Source organism: Macaca nemestrina, chromosome 14 (genome assembly GCF_043159975.1).
Source record: "Macaca nemestrina isolate mMacNem1 chromosome 14, mMacNem.hap1, whole genome shotgun sequence".
Classification (NCBI taxonomy): Eukaryota; Metazoa; Chordata; class Mammalia; order Primates; family Cercopithecidae; genus Macaca; species Macaca nemestrina.
The window spans coordinates 8,889,802-8,914,021 of NC_092138.1; the positions used below are offsets into that span (position 1 = coordinate 8,889,802).

At 49.7% G+C, this 24,220-nt stretch overlaps 1 protein-coding gene across 13 annotated transcripts in view; it reads left to right on the top strand.

Moving 5' to 3' along the window:
• The window catches only part of LOC105498809 (semaphorin 4D), a 139,917-nt gene that overhangs the window by 75,723 nt on the left and 39,974 nt on the right, over positions 1–24,220 (top strand). For 8 of the 13 annotated variants that reach the window (XM_071077573.1, XM_071077574.1, XM_011771165.3 and 5 more), the window contains exons 3-6: positions 3,106–3,168; positions 15,787–16,135; positions 17,856–18,001; positions 21,827–21,889. In XM_071077573.1, coding sequence (XP_070933674.1) covers positions 16,030–16,135; positions 17,856–18,001; positions 21,827–21,889 — 315 coding nt within the window. In that variant the 5' untranslated portion in view covers positions 3,106–3,168; positions 15,787–16,029. Of the gene's footprint in view, positions 1–3,105; positions 3,169–14,748; positions 15,692–15,786; positions 16,136–17,855; positions 18,002–21,826; positions 21,890–24,220 lie in introns of those variants that run through there. The other 5 variants (XM_071077575.1, XM_011771163.3, XM_071077571.1 and 2 more) reach the window with 2 other exon arrangements.

Genomic DNA, 24,220 nt, shown 5'->3' on the forward strand with positions numbered 1-24,220 from the left:
AGGAGATTGAGCAGAAGGGGCTCACGGCCCCCTCCACGTCCACAGCCACAGCAGTGCTGCCTGTCACAGTGTTCCTAAGCTCTGCTCCCAGGAGTCTGTGTGGACCTGGGGAAGCCCCGATCCCCCGTGTGCGCAGGAGGAGGCTGGTGGAACCCACAGTCCCTGGCAGTAGGGTGTGTTAGATGTGCTAATAGCTGCACCATGCTTGTTATATCTCTCTGAGTCTTCTTAGCTAGGCAGGTGTAACTAGCTTCATTTCATAGGTGGTAAGAATGATAGTTAATGCCTCCTAGTGCTTAAACAGCATCCGGCACCTCACCTAGGAAAGCACTAGGAAACATGAACTATGATTAGTCATGGATCCTCAGAACCAGAGGAGGCAGGCAGTATTAGTGTGCCCACTTTTTGAATGAGGAAACAGAGGCCCAGAGAGGCTCAGTAACTTCCCCCAGGAACACACAGCTTGGAGAAGCCGGGACTGGAACCCAGGTTCCTCTGATTGCAGAGGCCCTTGCTCTTGCTTCATCCCACTTGTCTCCTCTGTGTGCTGAAGAACACCAGGTCCCTGCTTAGGGAGGACGCCCAGAAGGCGAGGTCGTGTCTGCGGGATGGAGGCCAGATGAAGGCACTGCCCGTGGCTCTGTGCTGCTGCCACCAACGACCACTAAATACCTGTTCGCAAGGCCTGGGCGTTGGAGCCCCACACTCTCCTGCACTATTGGGGGTGTACCAGGAGAGGGTGTGAAGGCCATGAGAGGGAAATGCTTCTCTCTCTTCTAGTTAATTTCATTGCTTTTTGGTGAAAAGGCCATTGGATTCTTTTTACCTGTGCTGTCAGGAGTTGGGAGGTCTGAGATAAAACAGCATGATGAGTAATTACGTGAGAAGTGTGGGTTTGCATTTTTCAGCCAGGTCACTCATAACTGTGGGGTTGCATGCTGAGGAAGAAGAAACAAACCCTGGTCATGTCGGGTGAAGGCAACGTGGGGCTGGGGCCTGGGCAGTTCACTAAGAAAGGAAGTGTGTTCCCACTCAGCAGCCTTGGGGCTGGCAGCTGTTTTTGGAGGCTAGATGTGAACCCCCAGTTGGGAGGCAGGACGCGAGGATGCCGGGGTTCAGGTGGAGTTGTTGGAGGCGATTGAGATGAGACGCCAGACCTGCTGACATTTGTTGTTGGATGCCACAAAATTACCGCGAATATGATACATGTCTTAAACCTCAGGATGAGCAGTTCTGGGTCTTTATTAAAGTGACAAAGGCTTATTTCTTTTCTAGAAAATAGGAGTTTTTCAGTTTTTTTTTTTTTTTTGAGACGGAGTCTTTTTCTGTCACCCAGGCTGGAGTGCAATGGCGTGATCTCAGCTCACTCCAACCTCCACCTCCTGAGTTCAAGTGATTCTCCTGCCTCAGCCTCCCAAGTAGCTAGGATTACAGGCACCTGCCACCATACCTGGCTAATTTTTGTATTTTTTTTTTAATAGAGATGGGGTTTTGCCATGTTGGTCAAGCTGGTCTTGAACTCCTGACCTCAAGTGATCCACCTGCCTTGGCCTCCCAAAGTGTCAGGATTACAGATGTGAGCCACAGCGCCCAGCCAGTTTTTCAGTTTTAAAAATCCTTGATATTCACATTATTTACCTAAACCTCTTATTTTTGTATGAATCCCTGCCTTTGTTGCCTTGAACTGGTTTTTTTTTTGGCACAGTCCCCGGGTGGCCGCTGTCCCCTCTCCCTCCTGTGTGACAGGAAAGCCTTGTGGGAACAAGCGATGTGGCACTTTGCAGGTGCCCACAGCAGCGTGGGCTTTCCCTCTTTGCTTGTCCAGCAGTTGTGCCCAAATGCCCAGCCCTACCCCGAGAGTTTCAACAGGAAATGTCAGCGTCAGATCCTGGGTGGATGTGGCCTTTCCCAGGATTCTCATAGCTGCTCATGTGAACATACTTTTGCTTATAAAATTGGCCATAAGAGCCTTCCACTGCTGGAGGGAAGACCCCAGTGTCAGTCTCTGGAAGCTCCGCTACGGTGGGGCCTGATGAATCGTGGTCATTTCTGATCACTGCCCGCGCAGTTCATTTGCTAACCTCAGGTGCCTGCTCAGGGTTCAGAGGATGTGTCGGCCCCAAGGGGCTGAGGGACCGGATGTTGTGTGCCAGGATGGCCGTGTCTAAGGTTCTGCTCCCGGGGGAGGGGTGTGCAGGGCGTCTGGAGAGGAGGGAGCTGTCCAGTGAGGGGCCTGGGTGGGAGGGACCGGGGCTTTACACCTGCGTTTCCAGGGAGAGCCGCCTCCTTCCCAGCTGGCTTCAAAAAAAGAGCCGTGATCATATAAGCTCTGAAAGCACAAGGCAAACAAAAAAGAAATCCTCCTCACCACAGAATATGCTGGAGTCTGATTCCGAGGTTTAACAATTACGTGGCTCCTGTATTAATAGAATCATGGAGGGATCAGCGTCGGCTCCTGAGCGTCTGCAGTCCTGCACGTGGCTCTGGTTTTGCGATTCTGATTCTCTTGATTTAACTGTTGGTGCTGTTACTGCGCCCCATGATCGCTGTCTTGAGGCTGATCTCCCACACTGCAGAGGAGCGACAGCCATGCTATGGAACCTTGCCACACCACAGTGGACGTCGTTCTGTTTGGCTGAAAATCAACCATCCAAAAATAAAGGAAGATGAACAGCTCTTTGGTTCTTGTAATTATGCTATATGTGTTTCTGCTTTTTCCTTCTTTGCCTCATGAAGATGAATTTTACAGAATACATATCTGGAGCTAATAGATAATTAGGTCGTACTTTTTTGGTTCACAGACTCTGCTAACTGAAATGGCTTATTTTGCAAGAAAGTGCACCTGGTCAGGTCCTGGGGCTCATCTCCAGCACCAGCTGACGGGCTGGGCTGCACTTCCCCTCTGTTCATGGGTGGGCGGTTTCACAGCCCCTCCCTCCTGTCTTCCCCAGCACATACAAGCCAAGCTGATCCTGCATCTAAGGAAGTCTAGAAGGTTTAAACTCACAATAATTTGTTTTCAGTGCCTTTCTAGGAGTGTTGCTGAGTTTAAGTGGATGGACAATTTAAGGGCTTAAATAGCCTTGTTTCCCATTATTTTCACAGCAAAGATTTCTGAAGACTTCTTTCTAGAAACGACTGGAAAGTTTCAAGAGGCGTAAGATACAGGTAAAACCGCTTTATTCATGATCTATAATTTCAGTGGAGCAGAGTTGGTAATGTGTAGAGGCCTCAGCTGCATCTGGCAGGTGATTGGTTGCTTGGTCCCTTGGTCCCTGGATATCCCGTGGGGCAAAGCTTCAGACTTGGCTGCCATCCCTTGGGCCCGGCATGGGGAGGTGGCTGCTGGGCACCCGCAGTGATGGTCTGCCTCTGTTCTTGCTCTGCCACTGCTTGTCCCTACTCCCCGTATTCTTCCCTGCTCTCTCGGCCTCTCCTCCCACTGGGTCTTGGGCTTGTGGCAGCTCTGTGGCCGTTGGCCCCTGGTGCCCACACCAGAAAGCTTACTTTCTTCTTTTGGAGGGTGCAGGGAGGTGGCTGGTAAGGTGTGGTGTAATGAGAGGGCTCTCCAGGTCACCCTCCTCAGATTTGGGCCATTTTGTGATTAATCTTAATTTTGGTCCATTCCAAGCCATGCAATTTCCGTTTCAGAGGAGAGAGAAATAACCAGCTTAATTTGTAAAAACAAAAGTAAAACCCCCATCTTTCCTTCATCATTTTCATCCTACTCAAGTATCATGAATGGGCCCCCACAAGGTTTTTTATTCTGCTGGCTTTTAAAAGAGTCCTGCTGCCAGCGTAGACTTTCATGGCTCCTGTGCATGGCACCGTGATGAGAGCTCATCTTGCCAGTTAGATGGGGCGGCTTTAATGAGCACAGTGACACTGCCAGGCAGACAGCACTTTCTGTGCTTATTGGCTGGATATCTTATCTGGTCCACTGGGGTGGGAGCTCTGTTTTCTTACATTTGTTAAATCACTTTATTTATTAGGAGTTGGCACTTGTCTTACAAGTATTTTTTTTGCTAGTTTCTTTTTCCTCCCTTAAGTCATTTGTCTTTGAGTTTTGCTTTTTGTTGGTCTCTTCATAAAAAAATATTTTGGAATCTTTAGCTATAAGGTAATTGAAAGCAGGGACAGTTTTATCCGCTCTGTGCTGTATTAAGCAGTGAGAGAATTCCATTGTGAGAGCCCCAGGAGGACTGGCTCCTTCTGTTATTTTTTACTTTGCTGTCACAAAAAGCATGAAGTATATATGGGGAAAGGAAGCCACTTCTCATTTTTTATGTGAATAAAAAAAGGGTCAAAGGTATGGCAAGAAATAGTCACCTAAGCCAAGAAATGGATTAGCATGTGAAAAATTGCATTATACACAGCTCCACATACTAATGTGGTGGGTTTCAATTTTTGGTCCTACTGACTTGAGTGTAGCATGGATGAAACAGTCTCTTAATGAATTAAATTTTTTTACAGAAGCAGTATAAAAGTGTGATTCATTTTTTAAAAAACAAAGAAAACTTGAGTTCCTGGCTGTTCTCCTCCTCCTCCTCCTCCTGACAAGCAACACTGTTAACAGTTGGCTGTCTGTCCACGTTCATATGTGTGCATGTGTGTCTGGTATCCGTGTGTCCCTGTGTGTGGGAAGGTGTGTTCTTGTGAGTCTGTATCTGGTGTTTGTGCATGTCCATGTGTGCCCGTGGCTGTGTGTGTGTGTGTATTGTGTGTAGACTGACGCATCCTCTATTGACACGGGTGGGTCGTGCCTCATGTGTTGTTGCTCTGCACCTGTCTTTGGTGTGATGTGCTCACGGGCAGTTTGTGTAGATCAGCTTTAGTCTTTGTAATGGTGGTGTCTTCCTTGCCTGACTGTTAACCAGCCCCTCATTGAGGAGCATCCCCTTCGGTTGCACATTTTACTGTCACAGCACAGCAGGGTGGTCCTCCCACACATCGCTTTGCACGTCTGCAGCTGTGCACACATAGTTTGCTGCCCAAGAGTTGCCAGGGGATCAGAGTGTGCAGACATCTGGATAGTTCAGAATTGCACCCGGAAGTCCTTTACCCCACACCTTCCCAGCCCTGGCTAGCAGCAGACTTCGAAATTTCAGCCTGCTTTGTGGACAATACATGGGTATTTTATTTTAATTTACATTTGTTTTGTCTAGTTAAGCACCCTTGGAATTATTTTTGAAATTCGAAGTTTTATAAGAGGTGGGAAGATTAAGAATACAAATAAAGTCCACTTAAAACACAACTTTTCTATATAGTGTCTTTTATGTAATTTTGCCCTCCCTGCAGGTCAAGCTCTGGGGGACGGAAGCACCAGTTTTAGTGTCCTATCAAAGGCTCTACCAGTGTAAATGGTGACCTTTGGCATTCTGGAAGCATCTCTGCCGGCTGGGTTCTATCTGGTGCTGAGGTGACATAAAAACAGACATTTCTATTCTGGAGGTAGGGACGTCCGAGATCAAGGTGCTGGCAGACTTGGTGTCTGGTGAAGGCCCTCCTCCTGGTTCATAGACGGCGTCTTCTCACATGGTTGAGGGCTGAGGGAGTCTCTGGGACTCCTTTTATAGGGGCACTGCTTCCATTCATGAAGACTCTGCCCTCCTCGCCCAGTCACCTCCCAAAGGCTCCCTCTCCAGAAGCCATCACATTGGTGGTTAGGATTTCAACATCTGAATGTGAGGGTAGTCCAGACATTCAGACCATAGTATCCCCTTTGAAAGACATGACATCAGGCATCCCTTTAGGGCTGCAGGGTTAACACAGTCCTCCCTGAGGGCCTGGCCAGCCACTTCCCAGAACAACCCCATGTGGTCCCTGGGAGCCGGTGTCCAGTAGGGGAACCGTTGGCCCCCCTGGAGGTGGCAGCAGGTCAACATAAGGCCAGTGGAAGATGCTTATTTTTTCTAGCACTAACCTGCTTGGACCCAAGGATGCATGCACATACCACAGACCCTCCAGAAAAGACAATATTGTCTGCATCCAAGTCTGAAGAGTAGAGTGATGTCACACAACTGGCATGACAGTCTGCATCTCGGCCATGCTGGCTGATGCTTAGAGGGGTCTCCACTCTTCCTTTGAAGGGCCCTGTTCCTGCCGCCACGCTGCGTGCATCCTCACAGCACTTGCCCTGCCAACATTTCTGATAGATGGGTTTGTGTGTCCCTCACTCCCACCGCCCTCTGTCTCTCTCCCTGGGTTTCCCGTTCTGTACCTGCCACACCCAGGGGTTTGTGAAGTGGGTGAGGGTTAGAGCATGTCTGAGACATCCTTACTTGCTCCTGCAGGGATGTGGCTTGAGGGTGAAGTGGACCGGTCCTGGCAGCTGCCCTGCTGGGTGTGTCCAGCCCGACACAGGTCCAGGGCCACGCACGTCCCTGCAGAGCTGGAGCGCTGGTCTCCAGGGATCAGTTTTAAACTCTAGGAAAACTGAAGTTGGAACAATAAGTTGTTTATTATGCTTGTGACCTAGACAGCTCCTGAGACCCATTCCTGATTCCTGTTGGGGCAAGGCCATTTTATCCTCAGTTTGTAAGGCGGTGACATCAGCATCCCAACTGGAGGTGGGAGAGGGGTTTCTGGGGGCAGAGGACATCCCAGGGTGGAGACGTTAGGTGGCCAGGCACTGGCGAGGCATGGCCGGGGAGGGCTGTGGTGTCTTCTGTTTCCCAGCACCTGGCTGCCCGCTGCCAGCTGGGAGGGGAGATGTGGTGAGTGCGTGTCCTCTACTGTCCTGGTTGCAGGGCCTGGAGAGGCTCTAAGCTTTACCTGCCCCATCTGGGCAAACCCCTGAGATAAGAAATAAGCAAGAACACACTCCCCCAGGCAGTGGTTTGCAGTGAGGTCAGGGGTCCAGGTAATGACTGCCTGTGTTAGATTGGCCAGTCCACAGCTGTCACCAGAGATCCCCTTTCAGTTTCCCTGGGATGCCAGCCAGGGCATTTTAATGCCAGTGTTGCATCCTGTTGCTGGCAGAAGCACTGACACCTTCTATGTGGTAGTGACTGGTGTCCCTTCTGTAATCCGCCCTAGCTGCCAGACATCTGATCCCAGGAAGGAGCCGAGACATGGGTGACTGGACAGTCCCCAGATGGCATTTTGGTCTATGGTTTCTGCCTTACAGGACACTTGCCAACAGTCACTATTCACATCTAAGATGCAACACTAGGTCAGAATGTATGTTCTGCAACAGAGTGACACATGCACAGATGCACATACACACATGCACACACAGATGCACACATGTCTGCATACACATACACAGATGCACACACAGATGCATGCACATATGTGCGCATATAGCTGTGCACACATTCATGTATATGCATACACAGATACATATATATGGATATATATACACAAACATGCACAGGTGCACACATTATGCACACACACAGATGCCCATGCATACACATATGTATACCCATGCAGAGATCCAAGCAGATGCGCATGCACACACACGGATGTACTTATGTATGCACATAGGCATACACATGCATGCACAGACATACACATGTACGCACATGCAGAGATCCAAGCAGATGCACATGCACACACACAGATGCATGTGCGTTTGCATGCAGGTGCACATGTGTATGCACACAGGCATACACATGCATGTGCAGACATGCAGACATACACATGTATACAGCACACCTGTAAAGATGTGTACAAATATACAAATATGGATAGGTGCACATATCAATGCGTGTTCACATGCACACATACAGAAATACAGATGCAAATGCATGCACATATACAGATGCATACACACAGATGTACATGCATCCACATATATGTACCTACACACAGACATATACGCACAGTGGTTGCTGGGTACTCCCATTTTCTCTGCTGTGATCTCCTGCCTTGATTTGAAGGCCCCTGGGGGTGGGAGAGCCGCCTTCTGACAAGTACTGACAGGCAAGAGTGTGGGGCTCAGAGCCCCCTCGGAGTTTCATTCTGCTGACATTTAAAGTGGGCTTGTGCACCCTCATGAACAGCCACAATTACGTGTGAGTAATGGGAGTGACATTTCATAACCCTGTCTTTCTAATGGGCTCCTGTGTCAAGTCATTCTTCCTGAATGCAAAGGGCAGCAATTTCACACTGTCAGGGCAAAATGCACGTGCATACAGCTCAACTCCCAGCAGGATACCTTTGCTTCTCAGAAATGGTGAAGAAAGCCAGCAAAATGGGCTTTTTTTCCTTTTGTTTTAATTTAACTATTTAGAGTGAGGTCCTTCATATAACGCCCATCAATGATTTTGGAGCCACTGTTCTGAAAGAACTCGCGGGGCCGGCAGATCTGTGTGAGTGTGGTGTGTGCTTAAAGCAACTTTAAAATTATATGAAACAATGCATTCTTGTTGAAAAAGGAAAAAAAACCCTCCAATGTCACAAAGAAAATGGCAGCCCCTCCCCCTCCCTGGGGGGAGCAGTGTGTGGCATGGGCCTTCTGTCCTGACCTTTGGCTACTCATGTGGATTGTTTTAAAGGCCGTTTGAGAAGAGCAGCAGGGTCTGATTTATGCCATTAAGAATCTGGTGTCTGCTGATGAGATCAATACACTGCAGACCTGGGTACAAATCCATACCAGGAAGCCTGGTGGTCAATCATTGTTCTCAGGGCAGGGCCTGGCTGGAAGCCAGGTAGGTGTGCCCGTGCCCTGCTGAGCTCTATATGACAGTGTCTGGATTGGTCCAAGGTAAAAGCAATTAAGTAAAAGGTTTCTTTTCAACATAACCAGTTTGAATAACCACATACACAGCGCCAGTCCTGACAGTTCTTCGTAACCATTTAAAGCCACCCAGGAGAACCCGCTGGCTTCCACCTGGGCACCTGCTGACGCTCCTGGAATACCTTCTCTCAGCCACATTCGTCCAGGGATGACTTTGCCATCCCTGGGTTTGGTTGTGGATACTATTAAAAGATTTGTTTTAAATCTCTCTTCACTGGGGATTTTGCTTTTTGGGACTTTCCACTCTTGGCGCCGTACCTTTGTCCTCTCCAGGTCTGGCCCAAGTCTTCTCACTGGGATGTTTGTGTTTCTCCCGTTCTGCCTCAGCTAAGTCAGGGAGGCATTTTCAGGTCCTTAGGTCAAGTGCTATGAAACAATACTGCGAGAGGGGGATGGAGTGTGGGGGTCAGGGGAGGCAAAGAGTGACTGTGGGATGGAGCCAGCCACCAGCCGCTCCTGGGGGAAGAACAGTCTGGAAGAGGGAGCAGCAGGTGCCAAGGCTGCTAGGCAGCCTGGGAGGGGTGGGGTGCATCAGAGGAAGCAGGCAGGAGTGGAGTGGAAGAGGCTGGCCACATTAGGAGCCGGCATTCTGCATTAAATCCTGTGCCACTGCCCGACGCTTCTGCTTCGCGGTGAACAATCCTATTTTTACAACGTGTTTGAGCCCCGAAATGTGGCTGGTCTCGGGACCCAGGCTCTGCAGAGGCAGCTCACTCTTCCTGTCCTTGGGAGCCTATCTTCAGGGGGTCGTGTCTTCTGCTTCTGGACCCACTGGGCTGCTTTTCCCAGGCTGTGAGGAACCAGAACATGGATGTCTTTTTAAGGTTAATTCATTTTATGAAGGTAATTAATGCATGTAATTTTAAAGTGAAATAGTTCTTATTTTACTTGAGAGAGGAAGCAGCACTTGCTTGTCTTGTCCCTTTGTCCCTTCCCTGCTGCCCTGAGACAGTGAGTTTCAACTGTTTTAGTCATTTTGGTATTTTCCTTCAAACTAGATACGCCTACATTTCCTGACTTTTCCATCTTAGATGTTGTATTATGCTGGAAGACAGGATTGTGTTCTCCGACTCTCGTCCCCTCTCCTTCCCTCTCTTTCTTCCCCCAGACCCCCAGTGGAGTTAGTTGTAATTTTTGTCATGGGGGCTGTGCACCTGGGCAGCGATAAGTACGCTCCGGTTACATTTCCATTCATGGGTCACTCTTGCTTCCCCTAGGGTTAATAACTTCATTTTCTAATCTGTGTATCTGTTCTAATTCATCTTCAGACTCTTTGCCAGAGCCTTAAAATGCATTTCTGAGAACAAAGCCACAGATGCAATCAGTAATCTACTGTGCCTTCTCCTGCCCCACCCCATTGGAGCCTCTGCCTCCTCCCCAGCTCCCCGCTGTGACTGCCTCTCCTCCACTCACTTCCTAAGAAAGAAGACCTGGGAAGCAGCTCCCTTGTTTTGGTGGAGCAAATCCTGCAGTAGCTTTCTGAGAAAGAAGTTGAGGGAAGTAAAACGTTTGAGAACTTGTAGGTTTGAAGCAATGTTCTGTACTGCACTCATACTGGTTGATAATTTGACTAGATGGGGAATTCTAGGTGTGAAGTCATCTTCCCTGGGATTCAGAGGCGTTGCTTTGCTGCCTCCAGTGGGGCGCTCAAAGGTAATTTCTTTGTGGCCTGTTTCTTTCTGGATGCGTCATGTAACCCTCATTTCAGGATGATGTGTCTGGTGTGGGTGGGTTCTTTTCATTCACTGTGCTCCTGGGCACTGTCATTCCGAAAGCTCAGGCCCTTCCGTTCTAGATATTTTCTTTTTATTACTGCTTTAATAATTCCTCATTTTTTTTCCCGAAGCTCCTGCCAGTTCTGTGTGGGACTCCTGAATGGATCCTCCAGTTGTCTGTTCCCCTTTTTTTCATCTCTGCTGCATGTGTAACTTCTAGGAAACCTCTTTAATTTACTTTCCAGCCTTCCGTTTCTTTCACCACATTTTACTTTTAAGCTTGCTTCCATTTTCCAGGTTGTGTTTCTTTGTGACTTCTTCCAGGCCCTGGCTCAACTGTGGTCTGAAATTCAAATCAGTCGGCACTGGTGGTGTGTGACAGGGCTGGGTGTGTGACAGGGCTGGGTGTGTGACAGGGCTGGTGGTAATTTTTAACAGTGGTAACAGCCACTGTTAACAATTAAATATATGGACTTAAAATGAAACAAATTATATTTAAAAAGGTAAAATACTCAGAACTCATTCCTTTCTAATATCGTGTGCATTCTACTGTTATCTCTGTGGTTGCAGTTACTCGTCTCTTGTATCTGAGGTGGCAGTACTGTGTGCTGGGTGCTGCTGTGCACCTCTCCCCAGTTCAGCGGCATCATTCTGGAAGCTCGAAAGCAGCATTTACACCACAGAAATCAGCGTGTGCTACAAGCTGGGCACCCCCCACCTTACCCCACCACCCACCCCCACTGCCCACCCCGTGGAGAGCCAGTATTAACAGCTTGCCAGCACACCATTGGTTACTACTCACCTATTAATAGATTCCAAAGTCACCTCCTCCCTCCATTTTTATCCTTAAAGTTCATATCCTTTTAGAGTAATTTCATTGGGTTTCCAGAGAGAGTTGAGATAAATCTCTGTGTTCTCCCATCTCCTGGCTCTGGACTCTTAGCCTGGCCTGCCCGCAGCGTGCTTATTGGGATACGCAGAGGACTGACTGCAGTTGGGGACGTAGGTAGGAATTAGATCCTATGCAAACCATATCTCTCCAGTAGTGACCCAGCATCTTTGGTATTTGACGTGGAATGAACTGGGCCCTGTGAGCCTTGCGTCTCTGCTCCCAGCCGTCTGGTGTTGGACACTCACCTCCTTAACGTGTCCAGGCCACGAACCCTAACAGGGGCTTCTTTTGTGACTGGCAAGGAACTCCTAGGCCTGTTCCTTGTTGTTACTGATTTTAATAGACTTTATTGTTTAGATCAGTTTTAGGTTCATAGAAACATTGAGAAGGTGGTACAGAGATTTCCCATACGCTCCTTCCCCACACATGCACAGCCCCCTCACTTTCAGAATCGCCCCCAGAGTAGTGCCTTTGCTACAGTCAGTGAACCCACATAGGTACCTTATCACCCGACATCTGTACCTGGACATTAGGATTGCCAGTTGGTGTTGTACGTTCTGTAGGCTTGGACAAATGCATACTGACATGTGTCCACTGTGGTAATATCCCTGCCAGTGTAGTTTCCCTGCCCTAAAAACCCTGTCTCCCCCCAACCCCTGGGAACCACTGATCTTTTTACTGTCTTCATGGTTTTGCCTTTGCCAGAATGTCCTATAGTTGGGATCAGGATCATGCAGTATGTACTTTTCCAGATTGGCTTTAATGATAAGCTTTTAAAGTTCCTCTGTGTCTTTTCATGGCCTAATGGCTCATTTATTTTTAATGCTGAGTAACATTCCCCTGTCTGGATGTAGCGGTTTGTATACCCACTCGCCTGCCCCTGGGCTGTCCCCGCTGCTGCCTTCCTGTGTGGTTGGCACGCCTTATCTCTGCAGCCGCCGCATCCGTCTTCAGAGCGCCTTCTCCCATCCCCTGGCAGCTCATTGCTGTTTCTTTTGTGTGTATGGAGCTTTGCCCAGCTGGGGGACATGCCAGCAGGGCGGGTGCTTCTGCTATATCCTTGCTGTGCACAGCTTGGCATTGGCTGGGACCTGGGGCTGGGTGTGACTTGGAGGAGCCAGTGTCAGTTCATTGGGTTTCACTGGGCTGGGACTGCAGCACATGGACCAGGCCACTGGTGTCCTTGCTGCATGTATGACTAGAGCCCTCTCTGAGACCCTGCCTGCCGCAGGCCTGCCTCCTCCTCCTCCTCCTCCGGTGGCGCGGGAGCCAGTGTGAAGTCTCTCACGGTGCGAGTGTGCCATCCTCTTCTGCTTTAAGGGATGGGGCAGCCTGGCCACGTTGTCACTTCTGGCTCTCACTGGCTGTGTGACGTTTGTCACACGGAATGGGAGAAAGAAAGCATCCTGAAAATGCCAGGGGATCATTGCTCCAAAAGGAGGGGTGGATGGTTTTTAATGGGAGCTTTTTCTCTTGAGGGACTGTGGACAGCTTGTCACCACTGTTACCATCCTTTCCCATGTCGTTGCATGCAATGAAGACTGAGAAGAGCAAGGGCAGCAGGACCCTGGAGGGGCATAGGATGTTTCCGTGTGCCAGGCCCTGGGCTGGTTGCTTTCACGCAGTCCCACTCTAGGACATGGGTTCCGTGGGGCCAGGACTGATTTGTTCTAGATGTAGCATGAGTTCCATTCGTATTTGTCAGAGCAATAACATTATTACTATAATAAACATTATTATCGGATGCTAATTGATTAATTATACATTAATATGATTATCTGCTAAATAATCATTTAGCAGATATTTCTCACAACAACTTTGTAGGCTAAGTAGGTCTACTTCTGGTTTGCAAACAAAAAGTGACACCATTATGGCAAGGAACTGCAAATGTGCCTGGAATTCAGAAGAGCTGAGCCTATAATTTATTGAGTCTTCTTCCTTGGGAGCCTATGTAGAAGCTGGTCTGGGAGCTCAAAGTGAAGCAGCTTTTGGGAGCCACTGCTAATTACCGATCAGTTATACAGAGGAAAAGCCTCTTAGATGAATGAGACTGTGCAGTGGGATTTAGACCAGCAACTTCAGAACAGACACATCTGGAAATGTTCTAAGTGGTGTTGACAGGCAGGAGAGACAGCTGTTGCACAGCCTTGCAGACGGGCCGAGCTCTGTGTGTTCACGTGTAGCCAGGACAGTGCAGTGGAGGGAATGTGGATGAGGAGCAGTTGGATGGAGGTAGAGCAGGGTTGTCCGTGGCCTTGCTGGCTATGATGAAAAATGTGGGCCTTGTTCTGAGTGATGAGAAGCTGTTGAAACATTTCACATAGGGAAAGGATCTGATCTGATTTATGATAAGAGCATGACTCTGGCCACTGCTACTTTGTGGCAGTGGATTGGAGGGAGGTTGTGTCAGTTTGGAATGGTGTTTGTTGGTAACAAAAATCTGCAAGCAAGTCATTTAAAGAGATTAACAATTTTATTAGCAAGTCTGCACAGACTTGCTAATAAATGGACAGCAGAAAGCAAGTGCAAAGTCTCCATTATGTTATCAGGGTCACACAGGCTCTTGTGGGTTTCACTTGGCCGTTCTTAGAATGAGACTTTTATCTTCATGTTCATAGCATGGCTGCCAGAGCTCCAGCCATCACATTCTAGTTCCAGGCAGCAGCAGGAAGGACTGAGGGAATTGCTAGCTGAATCAGCTAGCATCTGTGTGTCTGCCGGGTGCCCCTCCTTCCTGGAATTGCCATCTAATAAATTCACATACAGTTCTTTGACCAGAACTATCACCAGAGAAGCTGGGAGATGTAGTGAGCTGGGCACATTGCCAACCCAAGTAACCTCGGGATTCTGTTAGTGAGAGTGTAGGAACATGGATGCTGGGGCAGGAAGCCAGTGATCTCTACCACAGAAGCAAGAACGAAAGTGAGGTAAGGGAGTAGGAGGCTGCTGAAGATGCCAGGATGAGAGGTGAGCATTGCTCAGATGAGTGATGGTGGTGGAGATGGACAGGAGGAAACAAGCCCCAGATGCGTTTTGAGGCTGAGCAGCAGCACCATCTATGGATTGGGGGTGGGGATGGGGTTAGAGGTAGATGTGGTTGGCCCCTGACTGCTGGTGCTTTTTTTAGGTGAGGACACGGACTGCAGGAATTGGCTGGAAGCAGAGTGAGGTTCTGTTTCGGCTGTGTCTGGCTGGGTGTGGAAGCTGGCATGTAGAGGTGGAAGGTGGCATGTAGAGGTGGAAGCTGGCATGTAGAGGTGGAAGGTGGCATGTAGAGGTGGAAGCTGGCATGTAGAGGTGGAAGGTGGCATGTAGAGGTGGTGGGGAGGAGTGGGGTTCTGGAGTCTGGAGCTCAGGGGTGTGGTTGTTCCATGACCCTCACAGGACTCCTGGATAGAAGGGGGAGCAAGGGACTCAGGGGTCCCAGGGTGCTGTTGTGAGTGAACTTTTTACAGAAGTGTAATGTGAAAGTGCCCAGTCACTGGGCCCAGCTCAGGACTTTCTCATAGAGTGAACCCAGGGGTGCAGATGGCCCCAGATCAAGGTGCTAGACCCCCTTGGGCCAGTCCTGTGGCGGGTTAGGCTGTGGGGACCAGCAAAGGTATACCAGAACAGGAGCCATGCAGTCATCAGAGAAAGTTGGGGACATGAGAGATGGGGCCGGGAGGCCTATGCACACCTCCTCCACCACCAGCTCCACGGTTTCACTAAGCAGCGTGAAGCCTGTTCTTTTACTAAGGGCTACTTCTTCCTGGGCAAATCCGAGCGCGTCACCACCGTTTCTGTGGTGTGCAGACTTCTTTAAGTGAGACTGGAAGAGCCAGCAGGGCCCCATTTGGGGCAGGAGGTCAGACACTCCTGCATGGTGAGGCCTCACGTGCGTGTGTTTGTACAGGTGTACATCCGTGCTTGTGTGTGCACACATGTGTGTGCATATGTTGTGTGTGTGCATGCGTGTGCACTCACATGTACATCTTAACTCTCTCTGCAGCCTCTGGTTTTTCTGGCCGTTTCCTCACTGAGCGTTACAAAGGCAGAGTCTCTAAGGGAAACTGAAACCTGAGTTCTCTTCCTTCATTTTCATCTCATTACCAGCTGGACACAGCAGCCACACAGGAAGGAAGCTGGGCAGCCAGCCGGCCATGTGTGTCTGCCGGGTGCCCCACACCAGGTCCCCTCCGTGTGTCTCTCCTGCGTTCTGGGCTGGGAGCTGGAGGAGCGGGAAGCACTGACTCCTGAAGACCCCGGCTTCACTTTCCTGTGTCCATGTGGGCTATCCACTTCTAAGACCCTCTTTGTCCCCCGCCGCCTTCCATGTTCCTCAGCAGATGTACCCGGGTGCGGACCCAGGGCAAGCAGAGGGGCTACAGAGTGGTGAGAAGTGGGTCATCACTCACCACGGGTCCTGTCTCTTCTTTCTCATGTCCTTCCAGCATTTCTTCTGAGGCCCTGAAGAAGTATCCAGTGGACTTTCGCACTGCAGTGGTGAGAGCGACCCCTCCTCTCCTGGAGAACTGGGAAATGTGGATTCTCAGGGACCACGCTCTTCACCAACTCCAGGCTGTGCTGCTGGCCCTGGTCCTGGGGCGCTGAGCCACATCTGCAATAGCACACTTTCCCGGCCACCTGCTGCCGTGAGCCTTTGCTGCTGAACCCCCTGGGGTCGCCCCTACCTGATGAGGATGTGCATCCCTATTAGGGGGCTGCTCATGGCCCTTGCAGTGATGTTTGGGACAGCGATGGCTTTTGCACCCATACCCCGGATCACCTGGGAGCACAGAGGTGAGCGATGAAGCCTGCAGGGGTGCTGATGGCATAGGATGGGGAACCTCACTGCCTGGGGTGCTGAGGCTGGGGTGGGACAGGGACCCCACTTCCTGAGATGCTGAGGTGAGTGGCTGGGGACGGGATGGGGACCCCACTTCCTGGGATGTGGAGGCAGGTGGCTGGGGATGGGACGGGGACCCCACTGCCCAGGATGCTGAGGTGGGTGGCTGGGGACAGGACAGGGACTCCATTTTCTGGGATGCTGAGGCAGGTGGCTGAGGATGCTGGCATGTGATCTGTTGGATTCTCTGCTCTAAGAACTTTGAGCAGACAGGCCTATGCAGCTGATCTAAGGGAGAGGCTGTGACAACTGTAGATACTCAGCAGGGCTCGTGCAGACCTCCTGATTTGGTTTCTGAATTTGAGGGCCCCTGACAGGAAGCTTCCCTCCCTCGTACCTGGTAACATTTGTGGTGCGCTGCTAAAGGACCTGCCCCTCTGAGTGTCTGCCCAGGCGCCTGAGAACAGTGGGGCATCATGAGGACGCTGGTCCTATATGCAGCTGAGCCTCATGCCAGCTACTTTCCTTTGCTGCTGTTTAGTTTTTGTTTTAGTTGTTTCTTCTCTTGGGGGATGTGTCTGGGGACCCGGGTTTCTGACTCAGTGGAGTGAGAGCTTATTAAGGTGTTGCTTGCAGGCGGCTAAGAGCTGTCAGCAATATAGGCCACTGTTGTGCCAAGAGAGGACCTGCTGCCTGTGTGCATCTCTCTTCCACATGGGAAAATTAGAACAGAAAGCATGAACTCCTGACTCTCTTTGTTTTTTCTCGAAGTCAGGGTCTAGCTCTGTTGCCTAGGCTAGAGTGCAGTGGGACAGTCATAGCTTACTGCAGCCTCGATCTCCTGGACGCAAGCAATCCTCCCACCTTGGCCTCCCAAAGTTCTGGGGCTACAGGCGCCCGCCACCACACCTGGCCCACCTGACTCTTAAATAAAACAGACTCTTGGTAATATGTAAAAAGCCAAGGTCAGAATGCTCAAATTGTTGTCAGGACAGTTGAAGAAACAGGTCCTAAAAAAAATAATGCCGATACATGTATATTATTTTTAAGCAGCTATTGCTCAAATCTTCATATTCCTAAGTAGCTATTGATACAGTAACCTAATAAGCAAAGAGATGTCACTTGTTTCTCTGTCTATAAGTTGGTGGTGGTGACCACTGAGAATTGCGTGGGTTGATGGATATATTCTCCAAAAGAAATTTTGTAAAGATTTTGAAGTAAAACATTCTTTTTCTGAATAAGAAAATCCTAAATCATTGTATTCCTGTACACCTCATCTGTGGATGACAAGGCATGTAGACCAGAGTTGGGTGGGCAGAGGGTGGGAGCCATCACAGGAAGCACCTGGCAGAGCAGGGTTTGGGACTCTGTGGGATCTGAGGGAGCAGGAAGGGATGTCCGACTCACAGTCTCAAAGTGAGCACACTAGCTCCGGGCTCGAGCTCGGGCTGTGGTTCCCGTGTGCACACTTGATGGCTGCACTGTGGGTCTGCTGTTGACTGAGGCCGCCTCCACTGCAGCAGTGCCTGTTGCAGCAACACGTGGCCTCCGAGACATGACTACACCCAGATGTGCTCATTGTCACTGAGACCGGGACCTAGGATGTGCCCAGGTTTAAAAACGATTCCATCGCTCTTTTCTTCCTCCCGCTCTGACCCTGCCCTTGCATCCCAGAGGTGCGCCTGGTGCAGTTTCACGAGCCGGACATCTACAACTACTCAGCCTTGCTGCTGAGTGAGGACAAGGACACCTTGTACATAGGCGCCCGGGAGGCGGTCTTCGCTGTGAACGCACTCAACATCTCCGAGAAGCAGCATGAGGTACGTCCTGGGCTCCCCTGCATGTCCACACAGCCTGGCTTGAGTGGGCAGCCTCTCCTGGCCCCACCGTGGGACTGGGGGCTGACTTACCTGGAGCCTCTGTCCTGTAGCTGTGACCATGCAGCCCCATGTTTGGGTGTCCACCAGCAGTTCACCCAGGGACCACCCGCTTTGCTTTTTTTGTTTTTGAACTTTTTATTCCGAAGAAATCTCAAACGTACCTATGAGCAGAGACAACTACTCCGTGAACCCTGGACCCACTGCAGCTTATGCATGGCCAGGTGTTCAGTCCTGCCCACAGTGCCCTCCACCTCCTGGGGCATTGAGGCAGATCCCGGCACCACATTCTTCATCTGGGTATCTCTTATCAGAAAGGGCCCCTTGTCGTGCAAATAACCAAAAATAGCTTCTCCAAAATTTACGTCATCATCCATTCGGCCAGTGTTCATATTTCACCGACTGTCTTGTGGGTGATGCTTGTTTAGTTGGTTCGAATGTTTAGTTTGAATCAGGTTGCAACCAGACTGTCCCAATCCATTGCAGCTGGTCACCCTGTCCATTCAGTCTCCGCTTCTAGGAGCCAGCCTCGGTTTCCTTCCTGAGAAAGCTACTCTGCACAGCCCATCCCATGTCCCACCCTTCACATTGCTCCTGAGTCCTCAGTGTCTTTAAACTTTTTTTTTAAATCAAACTGAATTTAAAATTTGATTGTAGCTCACTGTGGCCTCAAATTCCTGGGCTCAAGTGATCCTCTTGCCTCAGCCTCCTGAGTCGCTGGGAATATAAGTATGTGCCACCACACCCAGCTCCACTCACGGTATCTATAGCATGCACCTCTGTCTTCACATCCCCAGCTGGGTTTCAGGTCCAGGCTCACCCCACTCGGGGCCATGAGAGGCGGGCTTCTCCATGGAGGCAGGTGTTCCTCCTCCTGAGTCTCAGGGGCCTTTCACCATTGAAATCTAGATCCTCTTCTCATCAAAGATTGCAAAACGCAATATTCTGATGCTACCCTCTTTCTTCACTTGCTAGCTGGAAATCGGACAAAAGGGGAAGTGCCCATCACCAGCTTTTTTGGTCCGTAGAGGTCCCAGTTCCTTTGGGAAATGCAGAATCGATGCTTGGAATCTTTGCCTTTGTTTACCAGTTTTCAATGAGTTAATGAGTCGGTTTCCCCTCTGAAGGGCAAGAATGAGTTTTTTGATTGATTTTTCGTGTCACAGTGAAGTCATAGATTTAAACATATTTGCTCTGCTTTGACCCATCGCAGTGAAATCTCTGCTGCACGCTCAAATTGTCGCATCCACAGCCAACAGCAGCCTGTTTGGGTTGGCTCCTGAGACCTCGCGGTGTGGGGTCGTTTTCTCGCTCTCTGGAATCTGTTCCAGGTTCTTGTTGGACATTTTCTGCCCAGATCGCTTTTTGTTTTCATCTCCAGGGTCTAGCTTATTTCTCAATTTCTGTTTGACACATAAATGAGCTCTGAGCATTATGCTCTGAAAACAAGTGTTTGGCTGGGTGCTGTGACTCACCCTTGTAATCCTAACACTGTAGGGAGGCCGAGGTAGACGGATTACTTGAGCTCAAGAGTTCGAAACCAGCCTGGGCAACACGGCGAAACCCGTCTCTACAAAAACTACAAAAAATAGCCAGGCGTAGTGGCTCAGATCTTGGGAGTCTGCTGCTTGGGAGTCTGAGGTGCTTGGGAGTCTGAAGTGGGAGGATCACTTGAGCCCAGGAGGTCGAGGCTGCAGTGAGCTGAGATCATGCCACTGCAGTCCAGCCTGGGCAACAGAGCAAGACCCTGTCTCAAAAAAATAGAAACAAAGTATTTAGCACTGTGAGGCACTCTGAGCAGAAGGATGTGGTGGTCTCACCTCACTCAGCTCTTACTCTTCGTGTCTGTTAAATTCTCTTCCTCTGAGCGCCTTCCTGACCACACAGACTCACACTCAGTCTTGGGGGAATTGTGGACAGTGTGTTTGTGCTGGCCCCACAGGTGTTCAGTGACAGCCAGCCATTGCTCTGTTAATGACACCATGGTGGTCCGTCAGGGTTGGAAAGAGGCTTCGGGACCTCTTATACTTAAAAGAAAAAATAAAGGGACCCCCATCAGTGAAAATCCCTGCAAACGTGATCAAGGGTTTGTTGAAGTGTACGTTCCCTTCTCCTTATGCATTTCCTGCGAGTTGATGAAATCATGTGTACTTTAAATGCTGAAGGAAGTTGCTATTTTAAATGGGACTCTGTTCTGCTTTTGTGTGCCCCTATCAGGACTTCCATTGCTATGAAATGACACTCCCTTAGTACTGTGTACTGTGCCTGGGTACTGTGCAGGAAGCCACTGAGTTAGTTAGAAACCTAAAGTGGGGTTCCTCTCCTCATACTGTCCCTCCTAGAAGCCCTGTGTGCTTCCTAACCTCTGAGTCCTGACACCCACTACAAGCCTCTTGGTGGAGAAAAACGTATGGTTACTGGTTTCTTTTGCATTCGTTATGGAACATCACAGAGAGAGATGGGGCATTTTGTGGAAGGTGAGGCAGGGATAGATATAGAAGCCTCTGTTCTTTTCCTTTTGTCTTTCTATCCTGTGGGGGCTTTGGAGGGCAAGGGGCTAAGACCCCCACCCCCTGGCAGTTTGTGATCACAAATTGTCCCTGGTTTGAAAGAAGAGGTGGTAGGAACGTGGATCTTACTAAGACGGTGCCTGAGCTGAGCTGGTGGTGTTAGTTCATCACTTCCTTCTGCTGCTGACATGCAAGTTTAAGGAATTATAATTCTCCCTTTCCACAGATACAGTGAATATTGAGGCTTTTTTTTTTTTTTAAACTGGACTGTAGAGTCACTTTTTTTTTTTTGAGATGGAGTTTCACTCTGTTGCCTAGGCACATGAGGCTGGAGTGCAGTGGTGGGATCTCGGCTCACTGCAACCTTTGCCTCCTGGGTTCAAGAGATTCTCCTGCTTCAGCCTCCTGAGTAGCTGGGATTACAGGCGCATGCCACCACTCCCAAATAATGTTTGTATTTTTAGTAAAGACAGAGTTTCACCATGTTGGCCAGGCTGGTCTCGAACTCCTGACCTCAGATAATCCGCCTGCCTCAGCCTCCCAAAGTGCTGGGATCACAGGTGTGAGCCACCACACCTGATCTATAGAGTCACTTTGAATGGATGGAAAAAAGCCCACTTTGTGGCTGGGCGCGGTAGCTCACGCCTGTAATCCCAGCACTTTGGGAGGCCGAGACTGGCGGATCACGAGGTCAGGAGATCGAGACCATCCTGGCTAACACGGTGAAACCCCGTCTCTACTAAAAATACAAAAAATTAGCCGGGTGAGGTGGCGGGCGCCTGTAGTCCCAGCTACTTGGGAGGCTGAGGCAGGAGAATGGCGTGAACCTGGGAGGCGGAGCTTGCAGTGAGCCGAGATTGCGCTACTGCACTCCAGCCTGGGCGACAGAGCTAGACTCCGTCTCAAAAAAAAAAAAGCGCACTTTAATGTTTGAAAATACTTACGGTTTAGGTTTTTGACAATTTTATTTTCTCCACTTTCACTAGCTTGATTTTTGCTGCTGTTTTATGGTGAGTGATGGAAATTTTGGAGCTGGTTTTCCAGACTCCACGGGTTTCAGGATAAGGATCACAGTGAGGATGTTCTGAAGGGCCCAGGCCGCTCCCCTGCTCTCTGAACTTCCTTTGCAGTCTGAGAATTGATCCTCTCAGGAGAAACCTCTAGGCTCTAAACTCTATCATGTGCTTTTAAATTTGTGCATTTTCATACTAGTATCTCTTTAAAAGAATATGCACTGAAGTAGACTCTCTCCCAACAGGTGTATTGGAAGGTCTCAGAAGACAAAAAAGCAAAATGTGCAGAAAAGGGGAAATCAAAACAGGTAATTTCTTTTGCAAGCTACAAAAAATCCCATTCAAGTATTTCTTGGTTGGTTTAATCTACTGAATGCCAGGATTCCTGCAGTGCAGGCCTGCCTTTTCTCCAGGCTCTGTTCGTTCTGCTGGGCTTGGTTTTGTTGTGATGCATCTTGGAGCTTATCCCTCTATTCCTGAGTATCGGGACTGGGTTTCTCAAATCAGGTGCCAAACGTAGCTGGCCTTTGAGAAATACTTTTTAAAAGTTTATATGAATTGACTGTATTCAGATAGCCTGAAACTTTGACTACAGAACACGACTTCTGAAGCCCACTGGTGAATGGTGGAGCAGTTCAGGCTTTGTTCTGCTTCCCTGCACCCAGAGGCCTTGGTTTGGAGGAGTTGCTAGTCATGCAGTTTTTCTCAACCCCTTCATTGGACTTGCGACAGAGGTCCCCCATTTATTCGGCCTGCTGTGCTCAACCTCTTGCAGAAGGGAGCACGTGAGCGAGCGAGTGTGGGATCTGGCCAGCTGTTTTGGGTGCCAGCAGGAGAAGACTTTGTGTGGGCCCTGCTGGTGGCACCCAGGGTGGGGTGCCTGTGACCCCCGCCAACCCCAGAGGGCGTGTTACAGTGCTCTTTTCTCTCTGCTCTCCATGGACAGTGGCGTGTTATCAGCTCAGTGAGCCCCTTGCCTCATTGCATGGGACATGTGAGGGCTGCCAGTGAGGGCGAAGGGCCAGTATGACAGCCTTTTTTGGGTACACACACTCAGGGTCCTGAGCTCTTGTCTGGCATCCAAGAAGAAGGAGGTTGCATGGACACTTGAATGATGGTGGAGTCAGATAATTTTGTTTAGCGATGGAAGTGGCTGTCAGCAGAGAGGGGAGCTGGAGAGGGAACGGAATGAGCAAAGAATCTTCCCTGAAGTCTGGCCGGCTCTGGCCAGCTCTTCTCCAAAGTTAAGCCATTTCTCCAAAGTCCAGCCATCCCTCTGAAGTCAAGTCGCCTCTCTCTAGTCCAGCACCTTCTCTTCTTTACCAGCCGAGTCTGGGGTCTTTATAGGCACAGGATGAGGGGCAGGGTAGGCTGTAGGTAGTTTTGGAAAAGGCAACATTTGATTGTAAAAAGACATTATTCAGAAAGAATCAATCAGGAGAGAGCGGGAAAACAGGGATAGAAGTTCTCACTGGGCCGCAGGTTTTAGGCTTTTTGACTCGCAGGTGGGGTTTTGCCAGGGACCTGCCCCTGTCTGCCTAGACTTTCTCTGGCTCCTTTCTCTATCACTGGGACTTTTGGATTCTTGGCACATGTCTGGCCCTTTGGTCCCTCACGCCCCTCGGTGTGGTGCTCATTTAGGGAGCCCTGGACCAAGTGCTCGTTCCTGTCCGCAGCTCTAGGTTGTCCTCGCCACCCTCTGAGCCGTCATGTCCCTACGGGGCACTGGGCAGTCTTCCCCAGTGACGGTCAAGACAAGCTGAGTTAACGGCAAGAAAAGAAAGAAAACCCAAGGAAGTCTTTGCTAAACTTTCTTAGCAAAATGCCAAACACTTGCACTGAAGTGTTTGTCTCTAAATCCAAAGTTAGTTTAGGAAATGAGAGGAAAAGCAGGCAGCGCAGTGTAGCTCCTGTTTCCGGGGGTGTGCAGGTGCGTTGGGGTGAATAGTGAATTACTTCCAACCACTTTAAAAAACAGTCAAGCAAAAAGAGATCTCCTAATCTGGGATAATTTCAGACTATATAGCACATGTAATGCAAGTACTTTTAGCTTAAAATAGTGAGTTCTGAAATGATATCTTTGTTTTCCTGCTTGGGCCTTTCTGATGCCAAGCCGGGCTCCAGGCTCTCCTAGTTTAGCCTCTCCCCTGGGGGCTGGACTGGGACCCTGGGTTGGGTAGACCTAGAATCACTGTTCCTAGTTCTGTGCAAGTGGGAGGCAGGGTGGGGTCTCCAGAAACAAAGAGGAAATTCTGTAGGGTAGACACTGCTCCAGGCCTGGCAACAGAACAAGTGGCCCATGTACTTAGCAAGAGTGAAATATATTGCTCTCAACAGTGGGTGTCCCAGTAAGATTTGCGGTAAGCATTCATTGAGTTTTTTTTTTTAGTCACCACATCTTTGCTGAGTATCAATTAGGGACTGAAACAAAATCCTGCTTGGCACCTGAACAGCCTGTGGACACTGCAGGGACACAATTACTCAGGCCAGTTTCAGCTTTAGGTTTGCCTAGGGGTGGGGTTGGGGTCTCAGTGAACCTCCCACTGTACGGGAACAGGCCAGTGTGTGAAGAGGAGCTGCAGAGGGTCTAGATGACAAGACAAGGCTGAGAATGCACACATGTGTCGTTGGCCTGGGGC